Consider the following 27,234-nt stretch of genomic DNA (forward strand, 5'->3'; position numbering starts at 1 on the left):
CGAAAAAAAAGAAAACAAGGGAAATTTTTTATATATAATAAAATAATATTTAAATAAAATTAAAATTAAAACGTCTAATCTAAACAATCAAACAACTAATAGTTGTTAATCACAGTCAATCTCCGGCAACGACGCCAAAAATTTGGTGCGGATTTTCTTACCACAGACTAATCGGCAAGTGCACCGGGTCGTACCAGGTAATACTTTACGTGAGTAAGGGTCGATCCCACGAGGATTGATGGATTAAGCAACAATAGTATTTGATAGGATTAGTTAGACAAACAGAAAAGAGTGTTTTGGTATTCAAAAAAAACATTAAATAGTAAATTAAGAATTTCAGAAAGCAAGCAGCAAATGAGTTGTGAAATATATATGGGAAAACAGTTAAGGCTTTAGAGTTATCTATTTTCTGGATTGACTTTTCTTATTAACTAATTTTAATCATGTAAGATTTAATTCATGGCAAACTATTTGTGACTAAACCCTAATTCCTTAGACATTCCTAGTCTTCTCTAAAATTTATCAACTGCCAATTCCTTGGTCAATTAATTCCAATTAGAGGGTGATGATCAAATTCTAGTTTATATGCCACAAGAATCCTAATTATCCAAAAATAAAGGGATTATATGTCACGTATCCTGTTAAATACAAACAATTAGAAATTCAGGATAATATGTTTTCAAACTATTGTTCAAGTAAGGAACTTTTCCAAGTTATACAAGAACTCAATTAGAATATGGGTCATACTTCCGTTTCACCCAAATTCATAAAATGAAGAACGAAAATAATTATTGAAATATAAATCAAAATATGAATTAAAATAGGAAAATAATAATATCAATCCATACAATAGACAGAGCTCCTAACCTTAACAGTGGCGATTTAGTTGCTCATGGTTCAGAAAGAAAATAAGAATTTAGGTAAAATGTACTAAGTTCCAATCTGATGGATCTAGATCTTCCAGGGAAGGAAAGTTTCTCCCTTTTTATAACTAATCCTAATAAATTTTAAATCTAATTTTTAAAATTGAAATAATATCTTTTCCTAGAATTCAAATTTGAATTTAAATCAAAATTAACTAAATAATCAAGTCTTCAATTGATGGGTGGGGACCACTTGTTTTGTCCATTCTGCAGCTTCTAATCTGTGTTTTCTGGGCTGGAAACTAGGTCAAAACAGCCCAGAAATTGCCCCCAGCGTTTTCTACGTTTTTCTGCACGTGGCGCATGTCACGCGTACGCATCAGTCACGCGGACGCGTCGGTCATGCGAACGCGTCGCTGTGCAAATCTTCAAATCACGCGTACGCGTCAGTCACGCGCACGCGTTGCCATGGAAAGCTCCAAATCACGCGTACGCGTCAGCCACGCGTACGCGTCGCTCCTCGCTGCCATCTCCTTTGATTCTTGTGATGCAGAAACTCCATCAAATTCTGCCGAATGCTACCTAAAATAAATAAAATTGCAGAAGACTCAAAGTAGCATCCATATTGGCTAAACTATAATTAATTTTTTATTAAACTCAACAATTTAGATGTAAATTCACTAGGAAAAGATAAGAAAGATGCTCACGCATCCATAGCATGCCCCCAAACCGAGGTTGGGAGATTTGTTCTCATAAATAAGGGTCTAGCAATTAATTGCAGGCGTTTAATAAGTGATTCTGCTAACCCATTTTGTATGTGAACATAAGCTACTGGATGTTCAACACTTATTCCATTAGCCATACAATAAGCATCAAAAGTTTGGGAAGTAAATTCACCAGCATTATCAAGACGAATTGCTTTGATTGGATTTTCTGGAAATTGTGCTTTTAATCGAATAATTTGAGCCAGTAATCTCGCAAACGCCAGGTTGCGAGAAGACAATAAGCACACATGTGACCATCTCGAAGATGCATCTATCAAGACCATAAAATATCTAAAAGATCCGCATGATGGATGAATAGGTTCACATATATCACCTTGAATTCTTTCTAGAAATTCAGGGGACTCAAATCCAATCTTTACTGGTGATGACCTTAAAATTAACTTTCTCTGAGAACATGCAGCACAACAAAATTCACTAGATTTAAGAATCTTCTGGTTCTTTAGTGAATGTCCATGGGAGTTTTCAATAATTCTCCACATCATGGTTGTTCCCAGATGACCCAATCGGTCGTGTCAAGTTATGAATTCATCTGGGTTAGTAAACTTCTGGTTTACAGTGGCATGTGATTCAATTGCACTAATCTTGGTATAATATAACCCAGATGAAAGTGAGGGTAACTTTTCTAGTATAACCTTTTTATTTAAATCATGAGTTGTGATACATAAGTACTCATGACTTTCCTCATTCATAGTCTCGATATGATATCCATTTCGGCAAATATCTTTAAAACTCAATAAGTTTCTTAGAGACTTGGTAGACAATAGTGCATTATTTATTATAAATTTTGTTCCTTCGGGAAACAAAATTATAACTCTTCCGGAGCCTTCAATCACATTGCCTGAGCTAATAGTAGTATTAACATATTCTTCTTTTGGCACAAGATGGGTAAAATATATATTACTTTTGAGAATAGTGTGCGAACTTGCACTATCCGCAAGGCATACATCTTAATTATATATCCTTACTATTCTCTTCAAAGACGAATAATAATAATAATAAAATGAGAAAAAGTACATGCACAGTAAAATTATTCGCATGAATACTTAACAAACACACATATTAAACTATTCCATCATTGATCAAATAGCCAATATTTCCTTCAGGATCCTCAAAAAAATTAGATACATCATAATGATGAGTGGTGGAATTTTCATTATTTGAAATAAAATTTGTTTCCTTTTCTTTGTCATTCTTTTTTCAAAGATGCTTTATAAAGATCAACTAGGTGCCTTAGGGTACGACAGGTACGTAACCAATGGCCCTTTCCACCACAACGGAAGTATTTATCCTCAATTGATTTACTTTTTCCATTGTTTCTTTCTTTATCCCACTTCTGGTGAGATCCTTTCTTATAAATATAATTCTTCTTCCTTCCATAATTTTTCTTATTACCAAAATCTTGCCATTTACCTCTTCTGGAGTTATGATTTGCCGCATTTGCTTCAGGAAATGGGGCGGCACTAGCTGGGTGCGCTTCATGATTTTTTAAGAGTAACTCATTGTTGCGTTCAGCAACAAGAAGGCAAGAAATTAACTCTGAATATTTTTCAAATCCCTTTTCTCGATACTGCTGCTGCATGAGCACATTCGAGGCATGGAAGGTTGAGAAAGTTTTCTCTAACATATCATTATCAGATATCTTTTTCCCACATAATTTCATTCGTGAGGTGATTCAAAACATTGCTGAATTATATTCATTTGTGGATTTAAAATCCTGTAGACGCAAGTGCGTCTATTCATATCGGGTTTGAGGAAGTATCACTGTCTTTTGATGATTGTACCTTTTTTCAAGGTCTTTCCACAGATCTACCGGATCTTTTAATGTGGGATATTCATTTTTCAATCATACGTCAAGATGACGACGAAGAAAAATTATGGCTTTGGCTTTATCTTTTTGGGATGTATTATTTTCAACCTTAATGGTATCTCCAAGATCCATTTAATCAAGATGGATTTTAGCATCTAGTATCCATGATAAATAATTGTTTCCAAATATATTAAGAGCATTAAATTTAAGATGAGAGAGTTTCGATATAATGAAAATTTGTTACCTGGAGTCTTCCTAAAATTTGATCAGAGTCTCGTGCTGATAACGTGTTGTAGAATAAATAAATAGATAAAGAAGAAGAAATAGATATAAAATAAAGAAACATAAATAGATAAGCTTAGTATTAATATTTACTAATATAATAATCTCATTATAGAAATCACTTATATATTTACTACTATTATATATATTAGGAACATATAAAGAAAGAGGAGAAAAGTTTTGTATAGAGAGAAGTTTATTATTCATGTGTGTAACTTTTTTGTCTCCGTACATATATTTATAGACACACAAAGTTTACGTTTCAAACTTCATTAAATTTGTTTTATCCTAAAAATTTATTTCTTTTAACATAGAAAAAATGTGCCACTCATAAATAAGCATCCATCATCCTTATTCGTCACAACAATTCCAAATATTTTACTTCAAAGGATACACTAGAAATGTACCCAAAAAATAAATAAAAAATAAAATAACAGCAGCACAAAAACGACAGAGTTTTGAGGACTTTGCAGATTTGTGGGGTTGGGGTCTGGGGAGTCCTTGGGGTTAAAAGTGTTTGTGGTTTTTGGCGGTAGGCCGGTAGCATAACGAATTAACGATGGGAGCACAACCACAGCCACACGGCAACCCCGCCGAACAAACGCCAACAGCAACGCCAACACCTCCTACCCTCTCACAAGATCAATTTCTCTCCTGGAAGCGCCAGAAGGTTCTCTCTCTCTATTAGGGTTTTCTTGTAAACTTGATCTACGACGTTGTTATTTTTCATACAATAATTTATGATGAACTTCTAGGTAAAAAATTAAATTCACAAATTAATCTTTCATAACTCCTAGGTGATTAAATACTGTTCAAATTTCTTGTATTGTAGTGATGATGCTATTAACAAAGTATAAGAGAGCCTTTCTTTGCATGTTAGTGTGGGGAGCGAGTAAGTTGTGATAACAAAGAAGGTTTAGGCTACTATTATGAAAAGTGGTTAACCATCTTGTATTACTGTTTGAATTCCACTGTGCAATAAGAGGCCTCTGTAGTCTTGTTATTGAGCATGGTTGGGACTAAATTCCTCAGGACAGCTGGATTTTCAGTTTATGCGCTGATTTTGATACAGTAAATGTTCACTTGAGGGGTTGTTTGCACGTTGGGATTTTAGAGGGGAATAGAGGGAACTCAAGGATGTGTAGTGTAAAAATTTAGTCAAATTCTGAGTCTCAGACTTTGATCCTCAAAATTTTAAAATATAGATTAGTTTACCTTACATGATGACAACTAAGATAGTATTGAGAATATGTTTAGATTAGTTCACCTATATTACCTTTATTTGTTACCAACATACTTGATTCACATGGTCTTGTAATACATTTTCAGGAATTTCAAGATCTAATTTAGCTTGTCTGTTATCTATGACATGTTAGAAGCCACTGGGGATGCATCCATGTCATCCAACGTGACATATTAATGAACACACAACAACACAATAATGAAAATGAAAGAGAAAAGGACAAATAGGTCCCTGACCTTTTGTCCCGCAGACATTTTTGTCCCTGACCATTGAAAAATACTTTTAAGTCCCTGACCTTCACAAAATTTGGACGGATCAGTCCCTCCGTCCAAATGCCTCCGTCAGGGACTGATCTGTCCAAATGCCTCCGTGAGGGACTGATCCGTCCAAGTTTTGTGAAGGTCAGGGACTTAAAAGTATTTTTCAATGGTCAGGGACGAAAATGTCCACAGAGTAAAAGGTCAGGGATCTATTTGTCCTTTTCTCAAAATGAAATTAAGGACTAATTTGACTCTTTCTGTTAGAAAGGTTATTTTCAAAATTAGAGACTAAAATGACTCGCGTACAAAACTTGATGGACCAAAGGGAATCATATGATTTCCTTTTAGTTTCTAACTTTTTGTATTATCTGGACACTATGTATATGATTTGTTTGATAAACTGCGTTTGGCAGATTATAGTATTATAGCCGAAGTTTATGAAATTAGTACTAAAACAAATTGTTTTCTAATTTCTAAGATAAGATGGCACATGCTGCCGATATAGACTTTTAGTTACAGTAGAGTGGATGTGTATTATGTATTCTGAAGTTTTGGTTGCATTTGTGATATATAATACCTTTGAGATGAAAAGAGAAAAAGCAAGGAACTTAGAATACAAATATATTCAATTCTGGAGTGGATCCTCTCATGTCAATTTTTCACATGACTTGACTCGTGTAATCTTTGATACATCAATTTCTAGTATTGAATGTCATGTATGGTGTATGGGCATAACAAATCAATGTAAAAAATTCAGAAGAGGTTCCATCCCCATTCAATTCAAAAGTCAGGCCTTCTGCTTGAGCAAATTAATTTATTCTATTCTATTCTATATATATATACACGAGTGGGAGGTCGTGGGTTACTTTATATTGAAATGAAAATTGGATAACCATATGGGATGGTTATTTATTAATATTGATATTGGATAATGTGTAATATATTACATTGGTGTATTGGAACTTCCTAGGTGAAAAGACTGCCAAAACAGATTGAAATTCTTTTATGCTAGTTGTTTGTGAGGAACCTTTTTCAGTTGCATGGAGTTTTTCATTTTTTATCCTCCATATGGTGTTGAAGCTGATAGTATTCATGCAAATTTCTGCAGGATGCAGCTGAATCAGCCAGAAAAGCTGAGGCATCGAGGAAACGCGCAGAGGATATTGCTGCAGGAACAGTCCAGATGAATGGCAGGGAGCTATTTCTGCATGAGCCGTGGGTCTTTGATAACTCACGTTATTAAGGTTTCAAAAGCTGTTTATGGTCATGATTTGATTACTTGTTTTATGAATTAGTGTCTTCATTTACGCATGTACTGGGAATGGCGTTCTCTTAGATGTTCATATCTTGGTGGCATTAGTTTTATTTTATCTTACTTCTTCACAATCTGATTAAGGAGCAATTTATGTCTGAAATATAAATTGTGTTCAAACTATAGCAGTAAAGAATTTTTTTCCCCCTTCTCACTTTCATGTTAAAATCGTATCTTTGTACTACCATGAAAATTACAGAATTTTAAAAGTTACTTTTATAAGTTGTTCATGGTGCTTAGAGTAGAACAAAAGAAAATCATTGAATTGCTGATTTCACTTTTCAACTTTATGATTGATTGGTATTTTCTGTTGCTATTTAACATCAATTTCATGAATTAGATTATTATTTGAAAAATGATACGAAAAATTACATGAAGCACTGAACAGGTTGATACACAAAATGGTTAATGAAGTTTGTGAACTTCAATGAAAAAATGATTAGTATTTCAGTTTTGGCCAAAATGATTCTTAATATGACGTGTAGCACATATATAGAATGGCAGCTTAAAAAATTTAAAAAGAAAGAAAAAAATCTTCTAAAGTAAAGAGAATGATAAAATGATAAAGTAATACTTCAATTATTTTTGAATTTGTAATTTTAGCATTTTAGTTCGATTATATTGATTAAATAATTCATATTTTTTTAAAAAAGATATTTTTTAATAATAAATAAACAAAAAAAGTACTTTAGATATGTGATTCTTCTTTTTGTCATTACAAATTGAGAAGGAAGATATGCTTTTCAACTCTCACAGTGAAAATGCAAGGGAATATCTTTGCTAGCCCTAACAATAATAACAAAGAAAATTAGAATAATATTTTCAGAAACCATTGCAATTAGCATTAAATATCTACAATAAACAATAAAATTAAGAGTGGTAAATTAGATGGTGATTTGAGTGTTGATATGAACGGTAAAATTTTCGGAAGAAGATGAAGTTAGGGTGATGGAGCCAGAGACTTTAAACCTGCACTGCTCGTATACTCAACTAGTTGCACAGATACTTGATAACAATGGAACATGAATCAAGAATTGAATGCATAAAGGTAAGTTCAGACTATGAGAACAAAAAATTGAAATGCAGCAAATAGAACTGAAGTTTATTCACCTAGAAAGAAGAATATTGTGTACATTGAAGCATGCATATTGCTTTATATATAGAGTTCACAAGAGCTGGATATAGCAATAGAAAAACAAAAAATATCAGAACACCAGAACAAAATAACAGAATTGGAAAGTTAGTTTTCGGTCTATAACTATCATTTTACATTTATTCACTCATAGCCTCCTTCAAACTTAGCAGTGGGTTGAAGAACCACTTGAAGTTTGTCTCTAAACTTGTGAAACAGAGGAACTGAAAGTGGTTTGGCAAAGATATCCCCAATCTGATCTATGGAGGGTATACGAAGAACATAAAGCTCTTTTTTATCACCATTTTCCTAAGGCAGTGAAGGTCAATTTCCAATGTTTGCATCTTGTATGAAACACTGGGTTGGCAGCCAATGAACATGCGCTTTGATTATCACAATATATGGTAGGTGCTATTGATTGTTGGACTCTAAGTTCCTTTAGAAGTTGCTGAATTGACACCAATTCTGACTGAGTTGTTGCCATGCTTCGGTATTTTGCCTTAGTGCTGCTGCGGCTAACCTTGGCTTGTTTATTGCTTCTCCATAACATAAGATTGCTTCTTAAGTATACACAGTAACCAGTTTTCTGTCCTCCAAGTCCTCTGCCCAATCTGAATCTGTAAAGGCAAGCAATCTCAAGTTAATACATTTTTGAAATCTAATACCTGCTAACACTGTACCTGCCACATATCATAGTATTCTTTTCACCGTTTTCCAGTATTCAATTGTTAATGAATGCATAAACTAAGAGACCTTGTTAACAGAAAAGGAAAGGCCAGGTCTACAGATAGGCAAGTACTGAAGGGATCCTACAACTTCCTTATACTGTCTCAGATTCTGAAAAGGGCAGCACCATTAGATGTTAGCTTCAAGGATAAGACCATAGGAGTTGGAGTTGGATTGACAGCATCCATATTAGCTTTTTGCAACAAGTCCGAGCATACTTTTATTGAGAGACGATGATAGATCCATCTGTTAAATAAGAAAATTCTAATCCAAGAAAGTAGCTAAGTTTACCAAGATTTTTGAGTGGAAATATGTTGTTTAGATCAGAAAATAGTTTATTGACTTCACCACTGTCACTGCCAGTGACAACAATATCATCGACATAGGTCAAGGGGAAGATTGTGAGTAGTATGTTTGAGAAAAAGTGAAATATCACTTTTAGTTCTAGTAAAGCCAAATTGTAATAGAGTTGCAGTCAATGTATTAAACCAAGCTCTCGGAGCTTGCTTTAATCCATAGATTGCTTTGTTTAACTTGCAAACCTGAGTTGGATTCCTAAATTGATAACCTAGTGGTGGAGACATGTATACCTCTTCTTCAAGAATGCCATTAAGAAAGGCATTGTCAAAATTGAATTGCCATAGTATCCATGGGAGAGATAGGGCCACAGTAATCACAATTCTCAATACTGTTGGCCTCACAACTGGACTATATATTTGACTGTAGTCGATGCCCTTGACCTGCGAGAAACCCTTTGCAACAACCTTGACTTTGTACCTAATTATGTTACCAAAAGGTCCTTTTTTATAGCAAAGACCCATTTAGATCCAATAGCAATTTTATTTTTTGGTAAATTAACTAGATCTCAAGTGTTACATCTGGCCAACGCCTGAATTTTAGCATCCATAGCACTCTTCCAGTGTTCCCACTGAAGATCTTGCCTAACATTCTTGGGAATGTTATTGATCAAATCATAAGGTTCTTCTGTACTAGCAACTAAATCTTGAGGTCTTTGACTTTTGGTTTTTGATCTTGTTAGCATATTATGAGTATTAGAAGGTGTAGTATTAGTTGTGTTTGTAGGAAGATCTAAGGGTAAGGGCACTTCAGGGCCAAAAATTGGAAAAGAAGGATTGGACCTAAGACTAGTATGAGAAGAGGTATGGTCTAACGATTGGGTGTTAGGATTGGTGGATGAACCATCACAGCTGCAGAGGAGTTCTGAGGTGGTGGTGAAATGCTAAAAGTGAAAGTGGATAGATCACTAGAGATGGTCGTATCTGCAGCTGTAAATTTATTGCCAAAGAGAGAAATATATGAAAAATCTCTTTCATAAAAAATCACATGCCTTGAAAGCTGAACTTTACCATCCTTAGTCATACACTTATAGCCCTATAGTGATTGTCATAGCCAAGAAATAAACACTTTTCTTATTTAAAGGCAAATTTAACTTTATTATAAGGTCTTAAGTAAGGAAAACAGGCACACTCAAATATTTTCAAATTATGATAAGCTGGTAATTTACCAAAAAGAGTTTCAAAGGGGATTTATTTTCTAATGTAGAACTGGGTAATCTATTGATAATAAACACTGCAGAAGTGAAGGAGTCTTCCCAAAAGAAACATTGGCAATGCTGCAGTAGCTAATAAAGATAGTCCTACCTCTGTTATGTGCCTGTGTCTTCTCTCCACACTACCTTCTTGGTGTGTGTGTATGAGGACATGAAATTCAATGCATAACACCATGTTCAGTGAGAAATTGAGTAAAGGAATGAGACCTAAATTCCATACCCCCATCACTTTGTAACGCTTTAAGCTACAATCCTGTTTGTGTTTCCATAAACACTTTGTAATTTTTCAAAGCTTATAGAGATTGTAATTTATGACTCAGAAAGAAAATAGTAGTGTATTTCGTATGAGCATTAATAAATGATATGTAATACCTAAATCCATTTCTAGAACGCATAGGGGTTGATCCCCAAATATCAACAAAAACTAGATCTAAAGGTGCTGCATAAACATATTCAAATTTAGTAAAAGGCAATTGGTGCATTTTGCTCATAGTGCAATATTCACATATTTGAACAAGATTAGAATCAAAAGAAGCGAAATCCCACATGTTTTCAAAACAGAATTAACAGTTTGCATTGAACAGTAACCCAAATGTTTATGTCAAAGGTCAATAGTTACATTCTTATTGCTTTGAGCTACAAATGCTATTTGAGGAGGGGGTTTGGTGTCACTGCTATTACAAAAAACTGAATTATTCAAAGAACCAAGTACTAAAGATTGATCAGAAATAGGAACAAACAAATTGGTAAAGGAGTATATTCCATTTTTAGCTTTGCCTTGGAGAAGAACTTCTTGAGAATTTTGGTCACGGACAATACAATCATAAGGCCAGATTCAAAATACACATGATTGTCTAAAGCAAATTGAGAGACACTTAATAAATTCTGTGTAATTTGAGGAACATAAAGTAATTTTTGTAAAAGAAACCCGATTTTACAATTTTTATCACAAATAATAGATTTTCCTTGGGCAAGAATTTGTGTAACTTGGCTATTACCTACAAACAATTGTTCAAATCAGAAGTAGAAGGAGTGGAAAGTCAGTAAATTGAGCAAATCTAGTGTCACATGGTGGCTTGCCCCTGAGTTTGGGTACCAAACAGATTCTGGATAGGGATTAGGGTTGGAGAAGTAGGCACGGGGTTGATGAAATTAGGAAGATGGAAGTGGTGGTTGTGTGTTGGAGTAGCCATATACAGACTGTTGTAATTGGGATCCATTCCCATAGGCTTGAAAATTAGGATTGATACGATAAAAACATGTTTGAATCACATGACCCTGACGACCACAAAGTTGGGACAGAGGTCAATTTCCTTGATTGAAAAAGTGACCTCCTCTTCCAAACGTTCTGTAACACTCTATCATACAGAACTTTACGTTTAAACTGTAAAATAAAGGTGGTGTGGTATTACGACTTCTAAAATAATAATAATACACACACACACACACACACACTAGCAACAGGGTGTCAAGGATACGAAATAATCAAGCTCCGAACTCAACCTGCAAAGCTAAGGTTGGCTGGAGAATATTTACATACATACATATAAAATCTGAGTCCCAAAATACACAAAAAGAAACCTTAGTTCTCCATAAAACCTCTATAAGGTGCAAAAGTAAAACAAGTTTATAAGGAGAATTCTATACATATGGATATATATAAACAGAACAAAATATAATATCCCAAAAGTCCCACTTCGCTGCAGAGAACTCCAAACGCCTAGTGAGGTGCCTCTCGACTTGCATTTGAAAAACACAAACATCCGTATGAAATGAGAACCGAGGGTTCTCAACATGGTAAAGGTACCCACATATATAAGATATAAGGTCCCAGAAAAGCCAGAGGTAATCCTAGAACTTTGACACTCAAATCATAAAACTTAAGGATTTAAAACGGAAACCATAAACATGGGTGGTTCTCTAAGGTTCCTAAACTTAACCAAACTCTAGCCCAAAACCCTTAATCCTTCACCTTCCTCCAATCCTCCAACTCCGGTGGAACCACACAGACAAACAAATAGACAAGACAAACACAATTAGAGTACAGGTAATGCAGATAGCATATATAGCAATTAGGCATACTAATACACAAAGGCACTCCCAATTAATGCACACAAAAGCAAATCAAACATATGCATATGATGTATGCATGTCCTATGAATGATGAGTCTGATGTCGGTTATAAAGCTAACCTGACATGTTCGGCTGCTAAACCCTGGACAGTCCCCCGTGCGCGCATCCCCAAGGGTCTATGCATAGCTTTTTCTCATTCATAATTAATTTCTGCTCATTGGGAGAATTTTCGGGGCGTTAAAGTGCCCAGTCACCACTTGCAACATAAGGTCAACAGAGTATCGAGTCTCAATCTGGAGCACGTGGTGGCAAGCCACTGCTCTTACCCAGGAAAACTCGTATCTCAGATAAAAGAAGTGCATAAGCCACATTATCATTTATATTCAGTCATAATCATTCATAATCATTCATTATGGCCATAAACATCACATATACACCATATTTCTGCACTTCTAATACATAATTTATCATATTTCAAGCTTACTTTATTTCCAAGCTACCACCCCTTCCTAACTTCATCTCATCACTAAGCATACAACTAAGGTTTAGAGGCTAAAAGAGTATAAATAGAGGTTTAAAAGTTCAAAATTATGTTTTAAAATACAAAATGCATTTTGCTGAAAATAAGGGTTCCGCATACGTGGGCATGGTCTCGCGTACATGGGGTATCAACCCGAGAGGATTGGCCGCGCTGCGTGCTAACATTCACGTACACAACCCCTCAAAAATTCAGTTCTCGTGTACGCATACACCTGCTCGCGTACGCGAGACACCAAACCCGAAGGGAATGGCCGCGCCGCATGCGAGTGTCTGCATACGCGGATTCTGCAGGGTAGGCCAAATTTTTAAGTGTTGCAGAATTTCAGTTTTACGCACCGAACTTTCGACGCATATAACTTTTTCGTTTTAAAATATTTTTCATCCGTTCTTCAAATGGTGTAAACTTCCTGGACCCAATTTTCATACGAAATATGTTTGAAAGGGTTTTGGAGTCCGGAAGCCGGGTTATGGCTCGCCGAAGATCGGTCAAAAATCGATTTTTCACAAAATCTATCAAACCTCTATTTTCACAAATCTTATAACTCTAAGCTTTTTAACAACATCTAAACATAAAAATCCACATTCCAATGCTCAATTCATTTCATAGTACCCCAATACACAGCTCCAATAATCTTAACATCTTCAACTCACAATTAATCAAACTCAACCTCAAAATTCATATTCAATTCACAATCATATACTCAACTATCATCATTCTCACCTCAAGTACACCATAATCTATATAACATACTTCATTATTCATCAAGCTATCATCATCATGGTTCATCATTATCAATAATTCACTAATTTCAATATCATCAACCCATTCTCAATTAACAATATAATTCAACAAATACAGCAACATCTATAACGCAAGTCGTCATTCTCATCAATCATCATTATACATTATAACAAATTCAATCTTTCACCAAAACCACTAACATTATCAATTTCAGAATGTTCAACTTATCCTAAGTCGTCTAGCCTAAGTTTTTACGACACCGTACATATTATATACAAGAAATCAAAATCATACCTTGGCCCATTTCCTCGTATAACCCAAAGACAACTCAACTAAGCAAGTTTACAAGCTCCACCACCAAAATTCAGCATCCAGTGCTCCCAATCAAGCTTCCATCTCCTCAATTATGCTTCAAATCACATATATACACTACTTATTTCATATCATTATATCCATACATACACACTCAATACCCAAACACATATAATCAAGGAATTCAATAGGATTTGAGAGTTCTCACCTCATCAATGGAGAATTGGGTCAAAACTTGGCAAGCTCACTAAGCTAGCTTGATCCTAAACATTAAAACTAACAAAATCTCAACATCCAATTCATAGAATTTTAAAAAATTAGGGAAGGAAGAACTAAGATTGAGATTGAAATTTTCTTACCAAATTGACTACTGGACTTTGTAGAGCTCAACGCGATAGATGCGTGGCCACAAACAGTGCGGCGATCGGAGCTCGGAGCTAAAAGTTTTGAGGAATTGAATGAAATCCAAGGGTTTGTAAATTTTGATATGTTCTTCCCCATTTGCTGAACTTTCAGGTTTCAACATGTTTGCATGAAGAGTGTAACGGCCTAGCCCCGAAGAAACGGCGCTTTTTCGGGATCAAACGAATTTTTACAGAATTTTTAGAAATTTCTATGCATATAAGCACCTCCACTGCACAGGTGCTGCGTCATCAAGCTGCTGAGTCAGCAGCTTGATTGCACAGGACACCTCTCCTAATCTAAGTAGGCACGTCGCGAAGAGTTGCGTTTTTGAGCCACTTCGGGCCCGAATTTCAAAATTCTGATTTCCGTGGTTAGTCTCTATGTGACGAGCCGGTCACGAATTTCGAGAGAAAAATTATATTAATATAATATTCATATATTATTATTTTATTCAGAATATTATATTATTATCTTCTCTACTGTGATTAATGTTGATCTATGTTTAGTAATATAATAACTGAGCTTAAAATCTACCGGTAACGGATAATACCGGCATTCTTAGATGAACTTAGCACTGTTAATGCTTCATCATATATCTTTTATTCTTATGATTATCCAGTTACTAGTGTCATTTACACTAAGTAACTTAATGTTTATCCATTAGTAGTGTAATTACTTAAGTTTTAATACATCTAGCTTTAGTAATTATCCTTTTCTGAGATATTTTGACAAGTAACTTTTGGATAATCATCATCCAAAAGCCACGGCCTCCCTAGGACAGCTTGGCTATCATTTTTGTTCTTGGAAAAGCTTAGAACACCATGAAATAAAACCATGAAGCTTCCATGAACACCTGAGCTACTTTCTCCGTTCTTTCTCAAACCGAAACCCCTATCAAAAATCTAATCTTACCAAAGTGTTCACCTCTTCCTCCTCTTCATTTCTATGTCACTTTTCATGGAGTAAATCAAGGTATGAAGGCTGCTCCTCCTCCTTGAAGATTCGGCCATGGTGGTTCCTTAAGTTAATGATGTTTTCTTTCTTAGGATCTCTTATTCAATCACCAAAAGCTCCAAGAAAACGTGATTTCTAGTTACCTTAAGGTGAGGAAAACCTTCTTTTCATCATCATGAAGCTTCAGCCTTCATGGTTCATAAGATTCTAAAGTTGTTTTTGATGTTAAAATAGGCGTAAAAGTGCTTATGGAAGCTTGTTTTTGGTGCAATCTCGGACAGCAGCAAAGGAGGTAAGGTTTGGTAAATTAATCAATGATTGGCTGTGTTCTTGAAGTGTTAAACCAGATCTTGTTGCTTGAGATTTGATTTTGGGTGTATGTGTGAGGGTTTGATCATGGAAACTTGTTGTTTAATGCTTGAAAATCATGTTTATGATGGTTTTGAAGTGGCTGTTGGTGCTGCTGGAAAACGTGACATTCCAGCCATGAAAATCATGATTTTTGATACTTATTTGATGTGTATTTGATGGCTGAAAAGTTTCTCTTTGGTTTGATAAAAATCGGGTTCAAATGGTTTCCGAAAAGATTGAAAAACTAGCTAAAAATCAAGCAGAAATCTGATGAACTTTTGGAAAAAAAAATGTTTTTGGTTTTTGGAAGAACATGAAAATGTGTATTCAAGGAGTTTTGGGGTCAAAATGCAATTATTAAAAATTTTGTGGTTGAAAATTAATTAATCAAAAGTTGAGGGGCTAAAGTGCAAATATTAAAAGTTATAGGGGTCAGTGCAATTTCCAAGAAGTTCGGGGGTCAAAATGCAATTTTTGAAAGTTAAATAAAATATTATTATTTTAATAATAAAATATTAATATATTATTTTATTAATAATATTATTTTAATAATAATATTATTTTATTAATAATAATAAAATATTGATAAAAAGACAGTTTTCCCTGAAAGCCTCAGGAAGGCAGATTTGAGTCCAGAATTCTCTAAATTCCTTTACTAAACACCTAAGAAGAGGTATAAGAGAAGATATAGAGATATATGAGGTAAAGAAACAAGATTTTGAAACCTGTGTTTAAGTTAAAAAGAAAAGGAGTTAAAAGTGATATAGCTGTGTACCTGACCTTACAGAGTAAACAACGAATTGTAAAATGAGCTTTCTGTGATGTTCTAATGCTTGATTTATGATGATTGCTAAGTGATGGAGAGTATGGTTATATGTAAATTATGAGCCTTCAGGCAATGCTTGTGAATGTTGTGCGGGGGCGCCCGTATTGAGATGTTGCTTCCCAGACAGGCTGCGGTAGAGTAGTACCAGCCCTGCAAGCTGAGTATTAGAGTGTCTCCCTCACTTTTGTTAGCATGATTAGAGGGAATAGGCATATCATAGAGTTAGGCTAGCCTGGGTGCTAGCTTAGGGGCTTTTGGTCAGGCCAGGCCTTGGGGCGTCTTATGTACATATATGTATATACTATATGAGTCACTGACTTAGGGGTGCTGTACTATAGCTCTATGCTTATATAACTGAGCCACTTTTGTAACATGATGTATATTATAGTGTGTTGTTCCATATTCTGTTATCTTTTGTCTTATGTATGTGAACGTTTAATTATCCCTTGATATATGGAAGGTATGCGACTTTAAATTATTCTTGTTTTAAAAAAAATTTACTTGTAAAATTCGCGGGGTTTTAACAACGTACATGCTTATATTTATTAATTAATAATACAAAAAGGAAAAACAAGTTGGTAACATTCGATTTTTAGTATGATCTAGACATGCTAGAAGTTGGGTCGTTACAATTTGGTATCAGAGTGGTTCTTCCTGTTAGAGCTTGGGGAATGGACTGAATCATGCTTTATTGCATGCTCTGTGGTGTGTCTCATGCTTATAGGGTATCTATGTGATATGTGTTGCATGAATGTCTTTGTGCTTTCATTCTGATAATGTTCACGCCCAACTTGAGGTATTAAGACTGATCACCTTGGTATTGATTGTTTGGTATGAACAGAATCAGGATGCCTCCACGGAGACGTAGCGATCGGGAAGGGTCTATTGTTAACAATCCGCCATGAAACGATGATAATCTGTTTGCTGCGATTCACGCTATGGCTGAGGCTGTGCGTGAAACGACGACTGCTACTACCCGAGCAGTTAACCGTCTGGGGGAACGTAATGGAGAGCGTAACAATGACCGTAATGGTGAGAATGGTGGGAACGGTGATGGAGATAACATGAATCATGATAGGCCTATGACATTAGTTGCTTTCTTGAAAGTTAATCCACTGAAGTTCAAGGGTACGACTGTAGCAACTGAAGCTGATAATTGGTTCCGAGGCATAGAAAGGTCCTTGAGGGCACAGCATGTCCCGGATGAACAGTATGTAGAATTTGCTACTTATATGTTGGAAGAAGATAGCTGCAGCTCGGATGAATCGCCCAGGATCTTCTTTTTAGAATTATAATCGGTATACAGCTCCTCAGGGAAGGAATTTTAAGCAGGGAGCAATGCCTTCACGAAGGTACAATCAGAATAGAAATGTTCATGCACGTCCTACAAGAGGGAATGGAGGAAGAATGAGACAGGATATTGGTAAGCGACCTCAGCAGGCGCAGATGCGACCAGTATGTAGGCAATGCGGAAAGGAGCATGGAGGTAGACCTTGTCAGCTTACAGGCGTTATCTGTTTTTCTTGTGGTCAGCCTGGACATATGGCTAAGGACTGTCCGAAAAAGCCAGTACAAGGAATAGATAGGCCGCGACAGCAAAGACGTGTGTTTGCTATGACTGCTGATGACGCAATGAAATCAGACTCCCTAATTCAAGGTCAGTGTTATGTCAAATCTCGACTCTTAACTGTACTGTATGACTCTGGTGCATCACATTCATTTATTTCTGAGACTGTTGCGCATGAGTTGGGATTAGATTTCACCATGTTAGATTATAATCTAATTGTTCGTACACCCACATCTCAAAATGCCTTGACTAGTCAAGTATGTCAACAGGTGCCTTTTGTTATTGAGGCTAGGACTTTTATACATGACTTGGTTTGTTTGCCTTTTTGTGGTTTAGATATTATCTTAGGTCTAGATTGGTTGTCCAAGCATCATGTTTTCCTTGATTGTTTTAAACGAATTGCTACATTTCCATCATCTGAAATACACACTGAACCAGTTGAGTCTTGTACTTTCTATTTAAATTCCCTAAGAGTTATTTCTAGTAATAGTGGGTTAGAGGGTTATGTTCTACTATCGGCTAGCTCAGAAACTAATGAACAAGACTTGGAGCAAATCCGAGTGGTGAATATTTTTCCGGATGATATACCTGAGTTTCCACCTCAGAGAGAGATAGCGTTTAGTATTGATCTGGTTCCTGGAGCCGGACCAATTTCTATAGCACCGTATCGGATGTCACCGTTGGAACTAGCAGAGTTAAAGAAGCAGTTGAATGAATTGCTGGGGAAGAAGTTTATTTGTCCGAGTGTATCACCATGGGGAGCTCCAGTGTTACTAGTAAAGAAGAAGGATGGTGGAATGAGGTTATGTTTGGATTATCGGCAATTGAACAAGATCACAATCAAGAACAAGTATCCACTCCCAAGGATAGATGATCTGATGGACCAGCTGAAAGGTGCGACAGTATTCTCGAAGATTGATTTGCGGTCAGGTTACCATCAAATCAGGGTGAAGGAATCATATATACCTAAGACTACCTTTCGAACTAGGTACGGTCACTATGAGTATACGGTTATGTCCTTTGGACTGACTAATGCTCCTGCTATATTCATGGATTATATGAATCGCATTTTTCGTCCGTATCTAGATCAGTTTGTGGTAGTCTTTATAGATGATATCCTCATCTATTCCAAGACAAAAGAAGAACATGGAGAGCATTTGAGGATTGTGTTGCAAATATTAAGAGCACGGAAGCTATATGCGAAGTTGTCGAAATGTGAGTTTTGGGCGACAGAAGTGGCATTCTTGGGACATGTGATCACACGAGATGGAATAACTGTAGATCCTTTAAAGATTGAGGCCGTAGTACAATGGAAGCAACCCAAGACAGTTACAAAAGTTCGTAGTTTCTTGGGGTTCGCAGGATACTATCGGCGGTTTATCAAGGGTTTTTCACAGATAGCTTTACCTTTGACTCGCCTTACTAGGAAGGAAGTTCCGTTTGAGTGGACAGAGAAGTGTGAAGAAAGCTTTGAAACTTTAAAGGAAAAGTTGACGACGGTGCCAGTTTTGGTGTTACCAGACCCACAGGAACCTTTTGAGGTGTATTGTGATGCTTCTTCTAAGGGACTTGGATGTGTATTGATGCAGCATAGGAATGTGGTAGCTTATGCTTCGAGACAACTATGACCTCACGAAAGGAACTATCCGACACATGATTTGGAATTAGCAGCAGTGGTCTTTGAATTTAAGATTTGGAGGCACTATTTGTACGGAGTCCAATTTGAAGTCTTCTCTGATCATAAGAGTTTGAAGTATATCTTTGATCAGAAAGACCTTAATATGGGGTAGAGGCGATGGATGGAATTCTTAAAAGATTATGATTTTAAGTTGAGCTATCATCCTGGGAAGGCAAATGTAGTCGCAGATGCTTTGAGTCGAAAGAGTTTGGGCATATCCTGGATGATGATCAAGGAAGAAGAAATGATCTCAGCCTTTGAAAACTTAAAATTAGGAATGAGAGAGACATCAAGAGGAGTTGTTATGGCGCGACTACAATTAACATCTGACTTTAAGATAGCTATCCAGCAAGCTCAAGCCCAGAATTCAGGAATGCTGACATTGTTAACACGGATGAAGGCAGATCAGCCGGAAGAGGTACGCCAAGATAAAGAGGGAATATGGAGATATAGGAACAGAATTTGTGTACCTGCTCAGGAGGACTTGAGAAAGAACATTCTGACCGAAGCTCATGAAAGCAGATTTTCTATCCATCCCGAAACGACTAAAATGTACCAAGATCTGAAGAAGATGTTCTGGTGGCCGGGAATGAAGAAAGATATAGCAACGTATGTTTACTACCCGTTTCTCTTTTCAGGTAATTGAAATTTTGAGGACAAAATTTTCTTTTAGGAGGGTAGAATGTAACGGCCTAGCCCCGAAGAAACGGCGCTTTTTCGGGATCAAACGAATTTTTACAGAATTTTTAGGAATTTCTATGTATATAAGCACCTCCACTGCACAAGTGCTGCGTCATCAAGCTGCTAAGTCAGCAGCTTGATTGCACAGGACACCTCTCCTAATCTAAGTAGGCACGTCGCGAAGAGTTGCGTTTTTGAGCCACTTCGGGCCCGAATTTCAAAATTCTGATTTCCGTGGTTAGTCTCTATGTGATGAGCCGGTCACGAATTTTGAGAGAAAAATTATATTAATATAATATTCATATATTATTATTTTATTTAGAATATTATATTATTATCTTATCTACTGTGATTAATGTTGATCTATGTTTAGTAATATAATAACTGAGCTTGACATCTACCGGTAACGGATAATACCGACATTCTTAGATGAACTTAGCACTGCTAATGCTTCATCATATATCTTTTATTCTTATGATTATCCAGTTACTAGTGTCATTTACACTAAGTAACTTAATGTTTATCCATTAGTAGTGTAATTACTTAAGTTCTAATACATCTAGCTTTAGTAATTATCCTTTTCTGAGATATTTTGACAAGTAACTTTTGGATAATCATCATCCAAAAGCCACGGCCTCCCTAGGACAGCTTGGCTATCATTTTTGTTCTTGGAAAAGCTTAGAACACCATGAAAGAAAACCATGAAGCTTCCATGAACACCTGAGCTACTTTCTCCGTTCTTTCTCAAACCGAAACCCCTATCAAAAATCTAATCTTACCAAAGTGTTCCCCTCTTCTTCCTCTTCATTTATATGTCACTTTTCATGGAGTAAATCAAGGTATGAAGGCTGCTCCTCCTCCTTGAAGATTCGGCCATGGTGGTTCCTTAAGTTAATGATGTTTTCTTCATGTTCTTTCTTAGGATCTCTTATTCAATCACCAAAAGCTCCAAGAAAACGTGATTTCTAGTTACCTTAAGGTGAGGAAAACCTTCTTTTCATCATCATGAAGCTTCAGCCTTCATGGTTCATAAGATTCTAAAGTTGTTTTTGATGTTAAAATAGGCGTAAAAGTGCTTCTGGAAGCTTGTTTTTGGTGCAATCTCGGACAGCAACAAAGGAGATAAGGTTTGGTAAATTAATCAATGATTGGCTGTGTTCTTGAAGTGTTAAACCAGATCTTGTTTCTTGAGATTTGATTTTGGGTGTATGTGTGAGGGTTTGATCATAGAAACTTGTTGTTTAATGCTTGAAAATCATGTTTATGATGGTTTTGAAGTGGCTGTTGGTGCTGCTGGAAAACGTGACATTCCAGCCATGAAAATCATGATTTTTGATGCTTATTTGATGTGTATTTGATGTCTGAAAAGTTTCTCTTTGGTTTGATAAAAATCGGGTTCAAATCGGTTTCCGAAAAGATTGAAAAACTAGCTGAAAATCAAGCAGAAATCTGATGAACTTTTGGAAAAAAAAAATTTTTGGTTTTTGGAAGAACATGAAAATGTGTATTCAAGGAGTTTTGGGGTCAAAATGCAATTATTAAAAAGTTTGAGGTTGAAAATTAATTAATCAAAAGTTGAGGGGCTAAAGTGCAAATATTAAAAGTTATAGGGGTCAAAGTGCAATTTCCAAGAAGTCCGGGGGTCAAAATGCAATTTTTGAAAGTTAAATAAAATATTATTATTTTAATAATAAAATATTAATATATTATTTTATTAATAATATTATTTTAATAATAATATTATTTTATTAATAATAATAAAATATTGATAAAAAGACAGTTTTCCCTGAAAGCCTCAGGAAGGCAGATTTGAGTCCAGAATTCTCTAATTTCCTTTACTAAACACCTAAGAAGAGGTATAAGAGAAGATATAGAGGTATATGAGGTAAAGAAACAAGATTTTGAAACCTGTGTTTAAGTTAAAAGAAAAGGAGTTAAAAGTGATATAGCTGTGTACCTGACCTTACAGAGTAAACAGCGAATTGTAAAATGAGCTTTCTGTGATGTTCTAATGCTTGATTTATGATGATTGCTAAGTGATGGAGAGTATGGTTATATGTAAATTATGAGCCTTTGGGCAATGCTTGTGAATGTTGTGCGGGAACGCCCGTATTGAGATGTTGCTTCCCAGACAGGCTGCGGTAGAGTAGTACCAGCCCTGCAAGTCGAGAGTACTTGGTAGAGGGTATGCGGTACTTAATCTGGGATTAAGTTCTGGGAAGGCCTTATCTGACCTGGAGGGTCGGATTGCGTCGGGTGCGGGTCGAAACCGACAAATGAGCTCATTACCTGCAGTAGGGACAGACATGCATCATACTTGTTTGTGCATTATTTATTGCTAATCTTCTTGTGTTCTTGTTCTATTCCTTGTTTGTTTGAGCATAACTGTGTGATTGCATATTAATGTGTGAATATGCATTTATTTCCTATTTTCTCTCTTGTTCATGTGTTAGTTTATGTTGCTGTTATGTACATATTACTCTACATTTATTTATACTTCTATGACCACGGACATTATAAATGAACTTAACTGTAAACCCCGACCTTACTAAGAACTCCCCAGTTCTTACCCCTTACACCTCTACAGATGGACACGGGAGTCCTATTCTACGAGATTGATCCACCGTACATCCACGAGGCCCCGGTGCGTGGCGAGTATTACATCTACTGTGCGGTACCTCGTATCCGTAATTATGTAGTTCGTGGTAGACCTTTCCAGTACCCTATTAGGTCAGCATACTTTAATCCTGATGCACCCTATAACTTTCCTTTATCTTGGTTACACCCCGGCGGATCTGGGATACCTCATCCTGAGGAGCAGATGCCACCTCCACCTGACCATCCTCCTCCACCTAAACCTCCTCTACCTGATGAGCCTATACCTGCCCAGCTTATCCATGAGGCACCTCCTGCACCTTTTGTCCTTGATGAGTGGGGTGTTCCTGTGTTGCCACCCGAGCTTGATCCTTTACCTGAGCCGATCGAGCCTCCTGTCTTTGATGAGCAGTAGGGACATGAGTATGATCTGATCATGGAGGCGCCACCTCCTTCTCCAGACTGTATTTTGTTTGGTAGCTATCCTTTTATGGTTCCTGTGGCCAGCAGTGGTTCCTCTGCTATCACTCTGGCAGAAGAAGAGGACGAGGAAGAAGAAGATCCAGAGGAAGATCCTAACTTCATAGTTATCTCCTTTGACAGCGATGACGATGAGCCAGTTGAGGCGCCAGCAGGCGAGCATCACCATTCGCCCGGTGATTTTCCGTGAGGTACTCTGGACCAGGATTGAGGAGACTTTTTGAGACGCCTAGTCTAACTTCAGTACATTAGAGTGTCTCCCTCACTTTTGTTAGCATGATTAGAGGGAATAGGCATATCATAGAGTTAGGCTAGCCTGGGTGCCAACTTAGGGGCTTTTGGTCAGGCCAGGCCCTGGGGCGTCTTATGTACATATATGTATATACTATATGAGTCACTGACTTAGGGGTGCTGTACTATAGCTCTATGCTTATATAACTGAGCCACTTCTGTAACATGATGTATATTATAGTGTGTTGTTCCATATTCTGTTATCTTTTGTCTTATGTATGTGAACGTTTAATTATCCCTTGATATATGGAAGGTATGCGACTTTAAATTATTCTTGTTTTAAAAAAAATTTACTTGTAAAATTCGCGGGGTTTTAACAACGTACAGGCTTATATTTATTAATTAATAATACAAAAAGGAAAAACAAGTTGGTAACATTCGATTTCTAGTATGATCTAGACATGCTAGAAGTTGGGTCGTTACAAAGAGTGAGAGAGAATGAGCTGAAGCTCATATAGTTAAGTGGGTTGGTTGGGCCCTTTGATCCGGTTCATCCAGTTCGGCCCGTTTGACATAATCTTGGGCCAAATATTTTGAAATTAATGTCAAAATTCATATTTTAATTAATTCTACCTTATTTAACTATAAAATTCTATTTTCTAATTTCTTTGATTAATAATTAATTTATTAATTAATTAATTATTCGTTAATTATGCGGGATTTACACCTTCCACCTCTTCCTCTTTGAGACAAAGATCCTCTTTCTGATGGAAAGTTAAACTGTGATGGTGTTTGTGTAAGATTAGCCATAGGAATTCTACCGTGAGGTTTCTTATATCTGCCTAGCATGTCATCGTAGGCTTGGAGAAATGACTCAACTTCAGGAACCTTGTAAGTTGATAATTTTGACAAGAAAAAAGTGTTAAAGACTGTGTACTCATCTGATATATCAAGAATTGTTGAAATATGGTCATCTTGCTGAATCTGATTTTCAATGGATTGCAGGGAATTAACTAGGTCTTGGATTTTTTAGAGATAATTCGAAATGGACCCAGTTTTTCTTACTGATTTCAATTGGGCTTTCAAGCTTTGGATTATTGTAGCTGACGTTTCAGAGAAATAATCATTGAGTGTATTCCAAACCTCATGAAATTGGTGACAATGTAGAATCTTGTTCTTGAACGGCTTGTATCTCATGCAAGAATCCAAGTTGATAGAGTAAGATCATTAAGTCTCCATTGTTTGAAGGCCACAGTTTCATCTTGGTCTTCTTGGTAGCATCTTCTTCATATTGTTGCAAAATTTTGGTTTGGTAAAGGTCATCTTCAAGACTGAGGCTCTGAATTGTAAGCAACACCTGATGTCTCCATGTACTATAGTCATTGTTATCCAGCTTATCAGAGATTGGAGAGATGAGTTTCTTTGCTGAAAATTCTGATAAGGTGATTGACATGAGTGAATTCCAATTGAAGAAAGCAGAAATGAAGGAAAGAAAAAAATCTCAAAATAAAGGATGGTACACAAGAAAGAAAAGAAAGTGTGATCTACAAAGGGCAGGATCTCAGGCTCTGGATACCATGGTAACAATGGAACATGAATCAAGAATTGAATGCATAAAGGTAAGTTTAGACTATGAAAACAGAAACTGAAATGCAGTAGAATAAAACTGAAGTTTATTCATTGAGATAGAAGAATATTGTGTACATTAAGGCAAGGATATTGCTCTATATATAGAGTTCATAAGAGCTGGACATAGCAATAGGAAAATAGAAAATACCAGAACACCAGAACAAAATAATGGAATTAGAAAGTTAGTTTTGGGTCTATAACTACCATTTTACATTTACTCACTCATAATACTCTCCTCTGCTCTCATTACCTTCTACTCATAGTGTCTGTTGCTAAGCCTTCTTCTTCATCTCGATTCACTGAGTTCTTTCTCCTTCGACACTCTACTTTCTCTTGCTTCCATAGGCGATGACATTCACAACTTCTAGCTCTATTATGATGCACAACTTTCCAGCCGTCTCTGGTAACTTGAAACACAATTTTTTGTTAATGAGATAAAGATAAAAATGAGGAAGAGGATCAGAGAAGAGAGAAAGAGAGAAAGGGTGTCGAAGAGAAGAAAATGATTCTGGGAGTAAAGGAGAGAGAAACCAGAAATAGATAGGAAAAAGGAAAGGATTGAAATTTGAACATTTTTAAAAAATTGCACCCAAAATTTGCCATCTCAAAGAAAAAGATCCCGCTTAAATGATTGCAGTTTGCTATGGAGGAAAAATCAGTTCCTCATCTATTCAATACACATGTAAACAATATATGTAGCCACTTGTCAATCAGCTAGCACATTTGAGTTTGCTACACTGTTCTGCTATTCTACTTTTATATATATAAAGATAAAGATAAGCATATAATTATAGTTAGGGTATTTTTATAGATTTAATATTGTTATACATGAGTAAAATAGATTATGTCTTAGTAACATAAAATAGTTTAGTTGCGAGATTAGCTTTTGTTAGATGGTGGAATGTATTATTAGTAAGTTGTTCGACTGAGTATTAATTGTAATATTATCATATATAATTTTTAAATGTTTGATTTATGAAATTAGTTTTTTTAGATGGAATTATTAATTAATTTAATTTTGAAGATAATAAATTATGGGATGTAAAATAAATGTTTATTGTATTTTTTATTTCTGTATTTCAAATTTTAATTTCTTTTATTTTGAATATTTGTTGCAATGTAATACATTTTTTAAATCTTTGATTTACGAAATTAATTTTTTTGAATAATTAAGGATTTAGGTTATGCAATTTTAAATACAACTAAATAAGAAAATGTGAAATAATTGTTTATTATAATTTTTTATCTTTTTATTTCAAATTTTAAACTTGTATTTTTTTATTTCAAATATGCCATATATTAAATAGATTTTTTACTGAAATATTTTATATTTTAATAGAGGTCTCGCTTACTACTCCTTAGATGAGTTAGCCATACTCTCATACCATCGGATGCCATTCTCCCTTACTTAAGGGATGCTGGATTTGGCGACACGGTGCATCTCATGGACCTTATGTTTGACAACACTTTGATTACTGTATTCGTAGAGCGTTAACGTCCAGAGACCCACATGATATTGTAGATAACATTGGGGTGAGTGCACCCTCACCTTGTAGGATGTTGTATACCACCTTGGGTTACGCACACACAAAAAGCAGTATGTAGGTGCTTGTGTGACTTCCAAACATGGTACTAGCACCCGACCTGGGAGTCGGTAGAGGAGCTCCTCAATGCTAGGCCTCCGCAAGCAGGGGACGCAGAATAATGAGTCATTTTTCATCAAGCTGACATAGTTTAGGGACCGAGTACAACATATGCCAGTTGGTGCAGATCCAGCCACCCTCCAACAGTACATGAGGTGTTACATCCTGTTGCTGGTAAGGGGTTACTTGATGACAGACAAGTCAAACAACTAGGTCCATATTAGGGGATTGCCATTATTAGAGGATTTCGAGAGCTGTCGCGGTCTATCTTGGGGATCCACTATACTTACATGGACGTACCACTCTTTATGCTCTACAGCACATCAGACTACCACTGGCATTGCTGGATGCATGTCGCTATTAGTCTCATGGATATATCATCGATTTTTAGAGTGGTGCCCATCTGATAGGAAGATTCCGAGATATCTACTTGTTGTGAAGTATATATTTTTATGTATGGTTTTTCTCTTGTCGATATCTCTAATTTAAATTTATTTTGCCTAAATTGATGCATTGCTTGTTATTGTTGCACATGTCCACATGTTGA

General features: G+C 36.0%; 3 protein-coding genes and 1 long non-coding RNA gene across 4 annotated transcripts in view; 3 read left to right on the forward strand and 1 right to left on the reverse strand.

Moving 5' to 3' along the window:
* The window catches only part of LOC110267081, a 12,383-nt gene extending 9,711 nt beyond the window's left edge, over nt 1-2,672 (reverse strand). The window contains exons 1-2 of the long non-coding RNA XR_002354412.1: nt 2,663-2,672; nt 2,192-2,193 (exon numbers count right to left, since the gene is read on the reverse strand). This is a non-coding gene — a long non-coding RNA (uncharacterized LOC110267081). The remainder of the gene's footprint in view (nt 1-2,191; nt 2,194-2,662) is intronic.
* LOC107619532 (zinc finger CCCH domain-containing protein 15 homolog) lies at nt 4,168-6,774 on the forward strand. The gene is made up of 2 exons (XM_016321822.2): nt 4,168-4,407; nt 6,349-6,774. Exons 1-2 carry the CDS (start codon nt 4,297-4,299, stop codon nt 6,481-6,483), a joined length of 246 nt encoding a protein of 81 aa, XP_016177308.1. The 5' UTR covers nt 4,168-4,296; the 3' UTR covers nt 6,484-6,774.
* Nucleotides 17,522-18,098, forward strand: LOC110266771 (zinc finger CCHC domain-containing protein 13-like). The gene is made up of 2 exons (XM_021111776.1): nt 17,522-18,007; nt 18,087-18,098. Exons 1-2 carry the CDS (start codon nt 17,522-17,524, stop codon nt 18,096-18,098), a joined length of 498 nt encoding a protein of 165 aa, XP_020967435.1.
* On the forward strand, nt 22,697-23,119 carry LOC107615093 (leucine-rich repeat extensin-like protein 6). The gene has a single exon (XM_016317206.1). The coding sequence runs from the start codon at nt 22,697-22,699 to the stop codon at nt 23,117-23,119; it is 423 nt and encodes a 140-aa protein (XP_016172692.1).

The sequence above is a fragment of the Arachis ipaensis genome, chromosome B09 (assembly GCF_000816755.2).
Source record: "Arachis ipaensis cultivar K30076 chromosome B09, Araip1.1, whole genome shotgun sequence".
In the NCBI taxonomy this organism is placed as follows: Eukaryota; Viridiplantae; Streptophyta; class Magnoliopsida; order Fabales; family Fabaceae; genus Arachis; species Arachis ipaensis.

What these genes read in the sequence shown, in the direction of transcription:
- LOC107619532 (XM_016321822.2), top strand. Translation starts at nt 4,297, where the DNA reads ATGGGAGCACAACCACAGCCACACGGCAACCCCGCCGAACAAACGCCA. An exon ending in TCTCCTGGAAGCGCCAGAAG is followed by an intron (nt 4,408 to 6,348) that starts GTTCTCTCTCTC and finishes AAATTTCTGCAG; the next exon opens with GATGCAGCTGAATCAGCCAG.
- LOC110266771 (XM_021111776.1), top strand. Translation starts at nt 17,522, where the DNA reads ATGCCTTCACGAAGGTACAATCAGAATAGAAATGTTCATGCACGTCCT.
- LOC107615093 (XM_016317206.1), top strand. Translation starts at nt 22,697, where the DNA reads ATGGACACGGGAGTCCTATTCTACGAGATTGATCCACCGTACATCCAC.